General features: G+C 44.3%; 1 protein-coding gene across 9 annotated transcripts in view; it reads right to left on the reverse strand.

The window, feature by feature from the left end:
* Positions 1–14,664, reverse strand: part of LOC124122562 (transient receptor potential cation channel subfamily M member-like 2) — a 79,905-nt gene that overhangs the window by 19,850 nt on the left and 45,391 nt on the right. For 8 of the 9 annotated variants that reach the window (XM_048380538.1, XM_048380537.1, XM_048380539.1 and 5 more), the window contains 10 exons: positions 12,656–12,784; positions 11,418–11,672; positions 10,875–11,049; positions 10,092–10,254; positions 4,477–4,667; positions 2,965–3,103; positions 2,528–2,684; positions 1,859–1,973; positions 964–1,127; positions 696–781 (listed from right to left, as the gene is read on the reverse strand). In XM_048380538.1, the coding sequence (XP_048236495.1) occupies positions 696–781; positions 964–1,127; positions 1,859–1,973; positions 2,528–2,684; positions 2,965–3,103; positions 4,477–4,667; positions 10,092–10,254; positions 10,875–11,049; positions 11,418–11,672; positions 12,656–12,784 (1,574 nt within the window). Of the gene's footprint in view, positions 1–695; positions 782–963; positions 1,128–1,858; positions 1,974–2,527; positions 2,685–2,964; positions 3,104–4,476; positions 4,668–9,099; positions 9,291–10,091; positions 10,255–10,874; positions 11,050–11,417; positions 11,673–12,655; positions 12,785–14,664 lie in introns of all 9 variants that reach the window. The other variant, XM_048380535.1, reaches the window with a different exon arrangement.

Below are 14,664 nucleotides of genomic sequence, written 5' to 3' on the forward strand. Positions count from 1 at the left end.
GTCAACAGGCATAAGGTCAACAGGCACAAAGTAAACAGGCACTAGGTCAACAGGCATAAGGTCAACAGGCATAAGGTCAACAGGCATAAGGTCAACAGGCACTAGATCAACAGGCATAAGGTCAACAGGCACTAGGTCAACTGGAACATTGAGTGAGTGAGTGAGTTGGGTTTAACGCCGCTTTTAACAGTATTACAGTTATATCACGGCGTGTCAGCTTAATGTGGGAGGAAAGCCCGAAGTGATGAAGGTCTCAGACGTTGACCACTTCGGTGAAACCCACGAGCACGGGTATGGTGCTGACAAACCTAGAAACATAATCAGGGTTAACCGGGATTCGAACCCACAATCATAGGTTTCTGGCGTTTCGTGGACGCAACTCTGCACAGCGAATCGCGGCGCCTTAGACGACTGGGCCCCCCGTGCCCCCGTCAACAGGAACAAGGTCAACAGGCATAAGGTCAACAGGCATAAGGTCAACAGGCACGAGGTCAACAGGCATCAAGTCAATGGGCATAAGATTGAAAGGCATACAGTCAACAGACAGTCACTAAGCATATAGTCAAATGACATACAGTCAACAGACAAAGTCACCGGGCATACAGTCATCACATACAAAGTCAAGGGGCAACAAGTCAACAGACAAAGTTAATGGGCATAAAGTCACTGCAGCTCTGACAGTGGCATTAACTTACAGTGACATGAGATCGGGATCAGCCCAGTCCTTGTCCTTGATGAAGTCATGACTGTATACAACTGGTGCATATTCAGAGAAGGGTTCCTGGAACACACAGAGAAAATGTTCCTACCAAGCATATGTGACACTGAAAAAAAACTGCTCCATAATTACAAAGAAATCAGAATATTTGAAATATCTTCCAAAGTATCATGGTTGTGTAAAACATCACTGACACACTCCACAAACCAACCTGGACTTCAACAGTGACATGATAAAGCACTCACAGTCCATGGCACCTTCTCATCAGGCACTGGGTAACGCTGAACCCGGGGACGGGAGCCTGGGTAGGGGGAGTTGCGAGACTCGAAGTGGTACTGGTAGCGCTGTATGCGGAGAGACCGCACCAGGTCCCGGTCTTGTTGAGCCTCCTCCTCCTCCCGCTGTTGACCTGGAACACACACACACAGAGTTAACTGTAGACATGGAACACACAGACACACACACAGACATACACACAGATGTCTGTGTGTCACACCATGCATACAGACACACACACAGTTAACTGTGGACCTGGAACACACACACTTACATGCGCACACTCACTCCCTCACTACCTCACCTCACTCCCTCACTCACTCACCTACTCACTCACACACTCACCCACCACCTCACTCACTCACTCACCTCACTCACTCACTCACCTCCTCTCACTCACTCACTCACCCACCCACCCACTCACATCTCACTCACTCACCTCCTCACTCACTCACTCACTCACCTCCTCACTCACTCACACACTCACTCACCCACCCACTCACCTCACTCACTCACTCACCTCCTCACTCACTCACTCACCTCCTCACTTACTAACTCCTCACTCACTCACTCACTCACCTCACTCACTCACCTCACCCACTCACCTCACCTCACTCACTCACCTAACTCCCTCACCTCACCTCACCTCACTCCCTCACTCACACACACAATCAACACTGGAACTTGAGCATTTGCACGCACACAGTTAACTGGCCTTGTAACAGTAAGTAAACCAATTGTCGATGCTGTTCATGGCCCGCCCCTGAACTGCCACGCTGTAAGTCTCCTTGAAGTCTGTTGAGTGACCCTCCCCTACCCCACCCCTTCACAAGTACATGGTCCCTTGGGGCAATAAACACCTACGTTGTTTAATGGCAAGCTCCGGGTCAGGCAGCTGAGGGCGTGGCTCCTTGCATGCCATCTGGTTTTGAGCCAGAGACCTCATGATCCAGTCCAGAGCCTTGAATGTGTGCACCATCTGGAAACAAAACAACAGTTCCTGGTTCAGGTCAGGTTGGAATGGACTGCCACAAAACAGACAAGGATCAAAGGTCAGATAGGTCAAGATTTTACATGGCACTGAAACACACAACAGATAGTGTTGTATTGATAGTGTATTCATTAATGTCCATTTCACAATAATGATGTTAGAAAATACATTTAGACAGCTGGTCAATATTAAGTGTCAATGCACCTAAAATGTAATCTATAAGACTTCATTTTCAAATCACATGACACATTTTGAGTATAATTGTTGTCCTCAAAGAATTCCTGAAGCATTGATGTCTTTTTTTCAGAAGTGCCCTCCTTTTCTAAGTCAATGGAGGTGTGACATTTTTTATAATCTTAACATAAACCCTTTCATCACCTCTCATGACCTGTATGTAATATCAAATTCTAATAATACAATAATAAACTGCATATATTTTCAATTTTGACAGTTTATCGTCTTGAAGCTATCACAAAGCATTCTGATATGTATCTAAGATAGTGGTAATTTCACATCTGTAAATCTCTAACACTGCACATTACCTGGCCCTCAATCAGCTTGAGTCTGTCGTCCAGCTCGGGCGGCATGTACAGGGCTGGGTAAGCATCCTCTCTCAAAGCAGCCCCTGCTGCCATGACAGTGCCCCCTGCTGCCTGGGTGTCCTGGAGGTCATCCACCTTCGTCGCGATCAGGTCCAGTCTGGACAGAGAATACCACATGAAGATGGTTGCCTTGGCGCCAGGAAAGGTATTAAGAGTTTCACCTGCTCATCTGGTTTGTTTCTTGGACTCTTCTAATCTTTCCATACTTAAACCTGTCCACATAGCTGGACATACAGCCTAGTCCACACCAATCTAGGCAAATCCTATCAAACCCATTCATCTTCTAGTAATGTATCTTAAGTAGCTGCAAAAACGCCTGACATAGATCCGACTTACTCGTCATCCACCTGCTCAGGAGAGATCTATTTGTGACTCACCTAGTAAGTGTTGCCTGCACTCGATTTTCAACCGACTCCTTCTCTCGCTCGTCCGTCTTCATAAGGAAGGCGTCGGCGATGACGTTCTCCCACTGCACCAGCTGCTTCTCCTCCAGTCTCTTGTCCTTGTACTCCTTCCCTGAAGACACGTCACATATACACAGAGACTTCACATGGATAAAACAAAGATGCTACATTCTAGCTAAACCAGAAACAAACATCTACCATCTTCCTAACACAGAGGGGGCACGGGTGGCCCAGTCGTCTAAGGCACGCGATTCACTGTGCAGAGTTGCGTCTCTTGGGCACGCCAGAAACCTATGATTGTGGGTTACCAGCGAATCCCAGTTCGCCCCGATTATGTTTCTAGGTTTGTCAGCACCATACCTGTGCTCGTGGGTTTCACCGAAGTGGTAAACATCTAAGACCCGCATCACTTCGGGCTTTCCTCCCACATTAAGCTGACACGCCGTGATATAACTGGAATACTGTTAAAAGAAGTGCTAAACCCAACTCACTCCTAACATAGAGGGTTAGTTAAATAAACCATATTCCAAACTGAAACCTATACACTACTTTCCTTACAACAAAGTACTGCTTAATCATACACTGTAATAACAACCTAATACTGTTGTCCTAACACTTATATTTTACTTTGATTAATCATGTTATGTGAGTGAGTGAGGTGGGTTTAATGTCGCTTTGAACAGTATTCCAATTACATATCATGGCGTGTCAGCTTAATGTGGGAGGAAAGCCTGAAAGTGCAGGTCTCAGATGTTTACCATTTTGGTGAAACCCACGAGCACGGGTATGGTGCTGACAAACCTAGAAGATTAATTGGGTCAAACTGGGATTCAAACCCACGATCATAGGTTTGTGGCATGCCCAAAGGATGCAACTCTGCACAGTAAAAATTACTTCGCCTTAGGCAACTGGGCCACCCGTACCCCCTCATATAATGTACTAATATCTATAAACTCTTTTCCTAACACCTACGTATTACTCAGACACATCACATACTGTACTGACATCTATACAAGTATTACTTAGATAAACCATATACACCACAAACACCAATACACTATTTTCCTCACACATAAGTATTACTTAGATAAACCAGATACTTTGTTGACACATATGTACAATCTTCCTAACACATGCATCTGTGTTTGACAAAGAAAAAATTTAATACATGTGAATAATAAATGTTTCTACTATAGAATAAATATCATGTCAGTTAGAAGGAGAATAATACCTGAAACAAATAACCGTGTTACACAAGTACTGACAGAAGGAAAGGTTAGGGCAGAGATGAGAAGAGAAATAGTTCAGTCTGGTCAGAAACAATATATCTCATCCTGAGTAATTTTCCAAAAATATGTTCAAATCTTAATGCCGAAACATTAATCAATTTGTTCTTTGTTAACATTCCAGGGAGTGAAACTCACGTTAGTGAGAACTCAGCATGAATATTGTTGTTGACTGTGACCATGTCTAGCTTCTACTTACGCAGGCCACCAGGACTATCCCCTGTCTTTCCACAACACCGACGGAGGTAACATTTGCACAAGTACAAGACATGACTGAAGACAATGAGGGGGGGAGGGAGGGTAGGGCGGGAATGGTACTCGATGATGAGCTGGAAGCGCTGGAAGTACCAATACAGCTCTGTGTTGTCCTGGATGTGTTGGAAGGTGTAGCTGAAAACCACACCAACCATGTCAGCATCAAGATGTACAATGAAAACATTCTCCTGTTTCCCATGACCATGATTGTTCAACAACAGCTTTAGTAGTCCAGCTATTGATATCGATAAATTCATGAAATACTTCCAGTGCCAAAATACTATCTCTATTTTCCATATGCAATGTTTCCTCAATCTGGACCATTTTCAGAAACCAGAACTTCTTAACCATAACTTTGAACTACATACCAATTTGACCCTGCTTAAGAGCCTCTTGAACTACATACCAATGTGGCCTTGATTAAGAGCCTCTTGAACTACATACCAGTCTGACCCCACTTAAGAGCCTCTTGAACTACATACCAATCTGACCCCACTTAAGAGCCTTTTAAACTACATACCAATCTGACCCCACTTAAGAGCCTCTTGAATTACATACCAATCTGACCCCACTTAAGAGCCTCTTGAACTACCTACCAGTCTGACCCCACTTAAGAGCCTTTTAAACTACATACCAATCTGACCCCACTTAAGAGCCTCTTGAACTACATACCAATCTGACCCCACTTAACAGCCTCTTGAACTACATACCAATCTGACCCCACTTAAGAGCCTCTTGAACTACATACCAATCTGACCCCACTTAAGAGCCTTTTGAACTACATACCAATTTGAACTACATACCAATTTGACCCCGCTTAAGAGCCTTTTGAACTACATACCAGTCTGACCCCACTTAAGAGCCTCTTGAACTACATACCAGTCTGACCCCACTTAAGAGCCTATTTGACAAACAGACTACCAGGAGAAGATGGGGCAGGTGGTTTCTGGACATGACTACATGTTACTTACATGTATCCTGCCGCTGACCATACTTTCACTGAAGGTTCTTAACTATAATTGAAACATGGTCATTGAAAAACAGGTTATTTCATCAATTCATCAAAATTTTGGAGAGTCTGTAAAACAGCCCTAACAGCAGAAATACTGCTATTTAACATTCCTAAGATTCATGGCAAACTGACCCTGAGAAAACCAAAAGACAGGAAGAACAATGACAAAAAGCACAGAACAACAAAACTCCCACAACAAACCACCTTGCTTCACAGAGCAAATAAACACAAAGGGATAGTAAACAAGCTCCTGACCGGGAATAAACACCACTTGGAAATACACAAGCTCCTCAACAGTAGGGAATAAACACAAAAGGACCACAAGGAACCAACACAATAGGACTACAGAGAGACAGGCACAAACTAGGATACATAGGAAGAAGGGTATATATACTGACAACTACAGCTGGGTATATACTGACGACTACAGCTGGGTATATACTGACAACTACAGCTGGGTATACACTGACAACAACAGCTGGGTATATACTGACAACTACAGCTGGGTATATACTGACAACTACAGCTGGGTATATACTGACAACTACAGCTGGGTATATACTGACAACTACAGCTGGGTATATACTGACAACTACAGCTGGGTATATACTGACAACTACAGCTGGGTATATACTGACAACTACAGCTGGGTATATACTGACAACTACAGCTGGGTATATACTGACAACTACAGCTGGGTATATACTGACAATTACAGCTGGGTATATACTGACAACTACAGCTGGGTATATACTGACAACTACAGCTGGGTATATACTGACAACTACAGCTGGGTATATATACCACTGGGAAGACAACTACAGCTGGGTATATACTGACAATTACAGCTGGGTATATACTGACAACTACAGCTGGGTATATACTGACAACTACAGCTGGGTGTATACTGACAACTACAGCTGGGTATATACTGACAACTACAGCTGGGTATATACTGACAACTACAGCGTGGTGTATACTGACAACTACAGCTGAGTATATACTGACAACTACAGCTGGGTATATACTGACAACTACAGGTGGTTATATACTGACAACTACAGTTGGGTATATACTGACAACTACAGCTGGGTATATACTGACAACTACAGCGTGGTGTATACTGACAACTACAGCTGAGTATATACTGACAACTACAGCTGGGTATATACTGACAACTACAGCTGGGTATAGACTGACAACTACAGCTGGGTATATACTGACAACTACAGCTGGGTATATACTGACAACTACAGCTGGGTATATACTGACAACTACAGCTGGGTATAGACTGACAACTACAGCTGGGTATATACTGACAACTACAGCTGGGTATATATCACTGGGAAGACAACTACAGCTGGGTATATACTGACAACTACAGCGGGGTATATACTGACAACTACAACTACAGAAGCATGGGGTACTTGGCTACATCAGCTGAGATACCCTGTGTAGACATCTACCAGCTTCAGAGATGGCAGGCAAGGAAGACACCCACCCACTGATTCTATGAGGGCCTTCACAAGACACAAGACAAGCTGTCTCTGGATACCTGAACCAGTGACAAGGTTTCTTCAGGAATATGGCACCTGATGAAGATGAAGGGAATTGTTTATGGGCAGCTTCCACAACAAGGAGAATGTGCATGGTTTTGTCAGCTGTTTTCATTGGTCACTTCCACTCTGCTCAGACTTCGACTGAGTCAAGCTGTTTCCCTCAGACCACACTGTGTGGACTAGCAGACAGGGTAAGAGGTAATGTGACCGTGGATGTGATGGGCACTGCTGCTGAATGAATATTGTAATCAAAGTTCAGGATTTTTTCTTCTTATAGTGTCAGTTTTAGAATGAAGAGTTAAATTGTGTGAGTGTGAACCAAACTTGGTTAAGTAAGGCAAATCATGCACCATGCTAGAGATAAGGAAATGGGGATGGATTATTCCAGGCAGACAAGGTAAATATAGTGGGTTATACACAGGGATATTCAAGGCAGACAAGGTAAATATAGTGGGTTATACACAGGGATATTCAAGGCAGCCGAGGTAAATATAGTGGGTTATACACAAGGATATTCAAGGCAGCCGAGGTAATATAGTGGGTTATACACAGGGATATTCAAGGCAGCCGAGGTAAACATAGTGGGTTATACACAGGGATATTCAAGGCAGCCGAGGTAAACATAGTGGGTTATACACAGGGATATTCAAGGCAGCCAAGGTAATATAGTGGGTTATACACAGGGATATTCAAGGCAGTTGAGGTAAATATAGTGGGTTATACACAGGGATATTCAAGGCAGCCGAAGTAAATATAGTGGGTTATACACAGGGATATTCAAGGCAGTCTAGGTAATTGTAGCAAGTTCTACACAGAGACTTCCATGGCAGTTGAGGTAAATATAGTGGGTTATACACAGGGATATTCAAGGCAGACAAGGTAAACATAGTGGGTTATACACGGGGATATTCAAGGCAGTCGAGGTAAATATAGTGGGTTATACACAGGGATATTCAAAGCAGTCGAGGTAAACAGTGGGTTATACACGGGGATATTCAAGGCAGTCGAGGTAAACATAGTGGGTTATACAGAGGGATATTCAAGGCAGCCGAAGTAAATATAGTGGGTTATACACAGGGATATTCAAGGCAGTCTAGGTAATTGTAGCAAGTTCTACACAGGGACTTTCATGGCAGTTAAGGTAATTGTAACAATTTCGACACAGGGATTTTCAAGGCAGTCTAATTGTAGCAAGTTCTACACAGGGATTTTCAAGGCAGTCTAATTGTAGCAAGTTCTACACAGGGATTTTCAAGGCAGTCTAATTGTAGCAAGTTCTACACAGGGATTTTCAAGGCAGTCTAATTGTAGCAAGTTCTACACAGGGATTTTCAAGGCAGTCTAATTGTAGCAAGTTCTACACAAGGATTTTCAAGGCAGTCTAATTGGTCAAGGTCAATGTATTCGGTTATACACAGATTTTTCAAGGCAGTGACAATAAATGTAATAGATGTTATACATATATAAGGCAGTCAAGCTATATGCAGTGGGTTAAACACAAGGATTTTCAAGGCACACAAGGTGAATGTAGCGGGTTATACACAGGTGTTGCAGAAGCCAAATATGGGAAGCCAGGATACAGCCTTTGAAGGTAAGTGGACATGAAACAACAGATGCAGAAGGGGAAGTAAGGTTGGGATACAACAGGACCTGAGGTAGAAGCCACGGAAGAAGGAGAAGAGGAGCAGGAGGAAGGGCAGGAGGAAGAGGAGCAGGAGGAAGGGCAGGAGGAAGGGCAGGAGAAGGGACAAATATATTCACAACCAATAAGCTCTTATTTCACAGCAGGCAAGCAATTAAAACTGATGCCCAGAAATGAAGTCAAGCATGCATCAACGTGACGCTCATGGCAAAGATGGCCTGGGGGTGGAAGAGGGAAGCAAGTTTAAGAGGCGATATAAGAGTTTGAGCAGCAGCAGCGTATGCAGTGGAAGAACAACACACATGCCCATAGAGGTGGAGGCGCGACATGCTACATGCACAACATGCAACTTACAAAACCCTGAACTTTCTGTGCCAAGTTTGGAACAGCTGCAGTGCTTGAACCAGCGACAGAGCAGAATGAGGTGACTGATAATGATAAATGGTGGCGGGAGGTTGGGGCGCAGACAGTACTCCATGACAACCTGCAGCCGACTGAACTTCCAGATGCTATCAGTGTTCTGCTGCATCATCTCAAACACATAGCTGAAACATAGCAGCACCAGGGTCATATGATGAACTATCGCTGAAACATACCAGCACAAGGGTCACACGATGAATTATCGCTGAAACATAGCAGCACCCAGGGTCATATGATGAATTATTGCTGAAACATACCAGCACCAGTACAAACATGATGAATTATCGCTGAAACATAGCAGCACCAGGGTTGCACCATGAACTATCGCTGAAACATACCAGCACCAGTACAAACATGATGAATTATTGCTGAAACATACCAGCACCAGTACAAACATGATGAATTATCGCTGAAAGATAGCAGCACCAGTACAAACATGATGAATTATCGCTGAAAGATAGCAGCACCAGTACAAACATGATGAATTATCGCTGAAAGATAGCAGCACCAGCGTCACATGATCAGTTATAGATGAAACATAGCAGCACCAGGGTCATGACAGCTGAAATAATATTGGACCTCTTGTTCCTCCCATAGCGCAGCTCTCAGCCAATAAAACCAACCTTTCAAGAACCTTTGAGACCCATACTTCCATACAACATCTCCTATGAACGACCTGCCCGCAACACAGCAGTATATCAATAATGACAAGGTGCTTTCAAATGCAAGTCCCAAGATTCAGCAAGAACCATTTGTATTTCGAAAAAACAGCTGAATGAGAAACAATCCCAATTTTTTTTGCATTAATGATGCCTTCTTTATATATGATATCATAAAAAAATTATAATCATTCTTAATAGAGTACATCACTGCATGAATTGATACAAAGCATATAATTTTGTTCATTGTTGATGTTATCAAGGTACCTGAACATGGCGATGAGGAGGTTGAGGAGGAGGACGTTGGTCAGGAGGATGTAGATACCCATTAGGATTGGCACCAGGAACTTTCCGTAGCTGGTGGGACATCGGTCGGCCTGGCCGTTCAAGTACATGTCCGGGTCATCACTACAAGCTGGCTCAGCCGACCCTGCAATACAACAATCAGTTTTGATACATTTCACACTTTTGTTTCGGTCGTTCTTGCCAGTGGCACAGTATGTTATTGAGTGGATTGCAAAAAGAATTCTTATAAAATATGTGACAATCCAACTGTCAACCCCCCTTGTCTGCCACTCTCACTGTGAACCCCTTGTCTGCCACTTCCACTGTGAACCCCTTGCCTGCCACTTCCACTGTCAACCCCTTGTCTGCCACTTCCACTGTCAACCCCTTGTCTGCCTGTCAATCTGTCAAGATGGCGGACAAGGAGTAAGTGAGTGAATGTTGTTTTACACTGCAGTCAGAACTTTCAGCAGTGGTTTGTTAATAATCACTTTTAGACCAGGTAAGTAACTGAAAACATGACCCACACAGTTAGAACATAATGACAGAATCAGCCATGTCACAGAGCCTGACCATCCATTCCAATTAAGTGGCTTCGTACAACAAGTCCTGGGACCCATCCTACCCAAGTACCCCACAAGGAGGAGTGTAAGGCAATAGACAATCAGTTCAGATTTCCCTGGAGGCATAGCCGGTGGTCAAAACAGCCATCCACAGGTAGATGTGCATGGTAAACACCATTCATTCTCCATTCACAGCCAGTACCTTCAATTTCCTCCAGGAACAGCTCTCCATAGATGGTCCAGTAAGCTTTCCGGGGCAGGCGGTAGATGAGTTCCCATGTCAACTCCTGGTTGGGATACAAGATGGCCTCTGATGCTATGGCATATGCCACAATAAACACCATCAAGATCACCACAAATGACATCAGGTCGTCAATCTGGAATGGACAACATCAGTGGTAGAGACATTTTTAGTCCACTAGTCCTTATAATAATAACATATAGCAAAACCCTTAAAAATGGCATATTTCTACTAGTCCTTATGATACCTTAACTATTGGGCAGTTTGGCAAAGACCACAGGACTAGTGCCAATTTCTAATGCTGCAACAGAAAATGGATCTTGGCAACGTGTAAATGAAAACAGCTTCTGGACAATGACTATTCTCAGTGAATGATCAGAAAGAAAGGTTTAATTCCATTGTTAACATAAAGTTTTTGTCACAGACTGATTGAGTAGTTCACATATGCAGCAGCAGCAGCAGCAACAGCAGCAGCCCTTCTGGGAGTCTCTTGCTTCTACCCACCATTCTCCTGATCATGACCAGCTTCGGCCCCAGTTGTTTGTTGACAGAGAAGATGTGCAGGATGCGGAAGAAGAAGGAGATGAGGTTGATGCTGAGGACAACCCGAGCTGCATTAAAGCTTTCATCGTTAGGGATGAAGCGGAGGATCATCCCGGTGGTGAAGAGGACGATGGTGATGATGTCGAGGATGTTCCAGGAGTCGGTGAAGTAGCTGTACAGTTTGGACTTGATGGACGTGGCGTTGTTGGCAACAATCTGCAGGACAAGCAAGCTGATGTATGGACAACTATTGAATTCAAGGAAGACTAAAACAACAATGCAATTTTTTTGCAATCCCAACAAGTCTGGATAGAAAAATCATCTAAATCATCTGAAACCAATCAGTTGAGTTTTAATTTCTTACTCTACAGATTCCCTTACAAGCTGAGACGCAACTTAAAGACTGCAACAGTGTGTGTACTGAGCCACATTTATAAAGCAACCATTGTACCCAACCAATACTCAGTTAGGTTCACTCAGACATTAGGCAATACTAGAAAAAATAGGAAACCCTTGGTTCTGTAATGTAGGACTGAGGTCAGTGTAGTTCATAGTATCCTTTTCTTGCCAACTCAGATCAAGATTCCATGGTTAGGATCTGTGAATTGGCTGACTGCATGTGGTTTACCCTGATGGCATAGCCCATGGCTCGTTCCTTCAGTCACGTGTTTGCTTGGGCAATATTTTGATAAGTGACAGGCTCTCATGACATATTTGGAATGTTGCTGTGACATTAAATGACATTCCACTCTACCTATAAATCCCCATGGGGGAAGTCAAAGTAGGAATATCAACTTGGGTGTAAATCACAGAATGTACAGAATTCAACTAAAAAAACTCACACCCACAGCCACATCCACACCAACACCCAATACCCATATCCCCACCCACTACCCACACACACAACCCACATCCACACCCACCACCCAGTGCCCACACCCACACCCACCACCCACTACCTATTACCCACACCCAACACCCAACACCCACACCCACACCCACACCCACATCCACACCCACAAGCCGCCACCCACATCCACCAGGCACCACCCACACCCACACCCAACACCCACACCCACACCCACATCCACACCCACAAGCTGCCACCCACATCCACCAGGCACCACCCACACCGACACCCACACCCACACCCACACCCACCACCAGCCACCACCCCCTGAGGGTTGTCCATGACTTACCTGCCGGCACTCCTCCACCATTATGGTAAACACCCAGAATATGAGAATTCCTTCCAACACCGAGAATGTTTTGTTAAACTGGATCAGTAGGATGTAGCTGTAGATCCCAAGGAACAACAGATAGGAAACCTGGAACAACACTAGATAGGTCAGGAACAGAAAGGACACATGGAACAACACTAGATAGGTCAGGAACAGAAAGGACACATGGAACAACACTGGATAGGTCAGGAACAGAAAGGACACATGGAACAACACTGGATAGGTCAGGAACAGATAGGACACATGGAACAACACTGGATAGGTCAGGAACAGAAAGGGCACATGGAACAACACTGGATAGGTCAGGAACAGAAAGGACACATGGAACAACACTGGGTAGGTCAGGAACAGAAAGGGCACATGGAACAACACTAGATAGGTCAGGAACAGAAAGGACACATGGAACAACACTAGATAGGTCAGGAACAGAAAGGACACATGGAACAACACTAGATAGGTCAGGAACAGAAAGGGCACATGGAACAACACTGGATAGGTCAGGAACAGAAAGGACACATGGAACAACACTGGATAGGTCAGGAACAGAAAGGACACATGGAACAACACTGGATAGGTCAGGAACAGAAAAGACACATGGAACAACACTGGATAGGTCAGAAACAGAAAAGACACATGGAACAACACTGGATAGGTCAGGAACAGATAGGACACATGGAACAACACTAGATAGGTCAGGAACAGAAAGGACACATGGAACAACACTAGATAGGTCAGGAACAGAAAAGACACATGGAACAACACTGGATAGGTCAGGAACAGAAAGGACACATGGAACAACACTGGATAGGTCAGGAACAGAAAGGACACATGGAACAACACTAGATAGGTCAGGAACAGAAAAGACACATGGAACAACACTGGATAGGTCAGGAACAGAAAGGACACATGGAACAACACTGGATAGGTCAGGAACAGAAAGGACACATGGAACAACACTGGATAGGTCAGGAACAGAAAGGACACATGGAACAACACTAGATAGGTCAGGAACAGAAAGGACACATGGAACAACACTAGATAGGTCAGGAACAGAAAGGACACATGGAACAACACTGGATAGGTCAGGAACAGAAAGGACACATGGAACAACACTGGATAGGTCAGGAACAGAAAAGACACATGGAACAACACTGGATAGGTCAGGAACAGAAAGGACACATGGAACAACACTGGATAGGTCAGGAACAGAAAGGACACATGGAACAACACTAGATAGGTCAGGAACAGAAAGGACACATGGAACAACACTAGATAGGTCAGGAACAGAAAGGGCACATGGAACAACACTGGATAGGTCAGGAACAGAAAGGGCACATGGAACAACACTGGATAGGTCAGAAACAGATAGGACACATGGAACAACACTAGATAGGTCAGGAACAGAAAGGACACATGGAACAACACTGGATAGGTCAGAAACAGATAGGACACATGGAACAACACTAGATAGGTCAGGAACAGAAAGGACACATGGAACAACACTAGATAGGTCAGGAACAGATAGGGCACATGGAACAACACTGGATAGGTCAGGAACAGATAGGGCACATGGAACAACACTAGATAGGTCAGGAACAGAAAGGGCACATGGAACAACACTGGATAGGTCAGGAACAGAAAGGACACATGGAACAACACTGGATAGGTCAGGAACAGAAAGGACACATGGAACAACACTGGATAGGTCAGGAACAGATAGGACACATGGAACAACACTGGATAGGTCAGGAACAGAAAGGGCACATGGAACAACACTGGATAGGTCAGAAACAGATAGGACACATGGAACAACACTAGATAGGTCAGAAACAGATAGGACACATGGAACAACACTAGATAGGCCAGAAACAGAAAGGACACATGGAACAACACTAGATAGGTCAGGAACAGAAAGGGCACATGGAACAACACTGGATAGGTCAGGAACAGAAAGGACACATGGAACA

This window comes from Haliotis rufescens, unplaced genomic scaffold, assembly GCF_023055435.1.
Source record: "Haliotis rufescens isolate VD_foot unplaced genomic scaffold, xgHalRufe1.0.p SCAF_31, whole genome shotgun sequence".
In the NCBI taxonomy this organism is placed as follows: domain Eukaryota; kingdom Metazoa; phylum Mollusca; class Gastropoda; order Lepetellida; family Haliotidae; genus Haliotis; species Haliotis rufescens.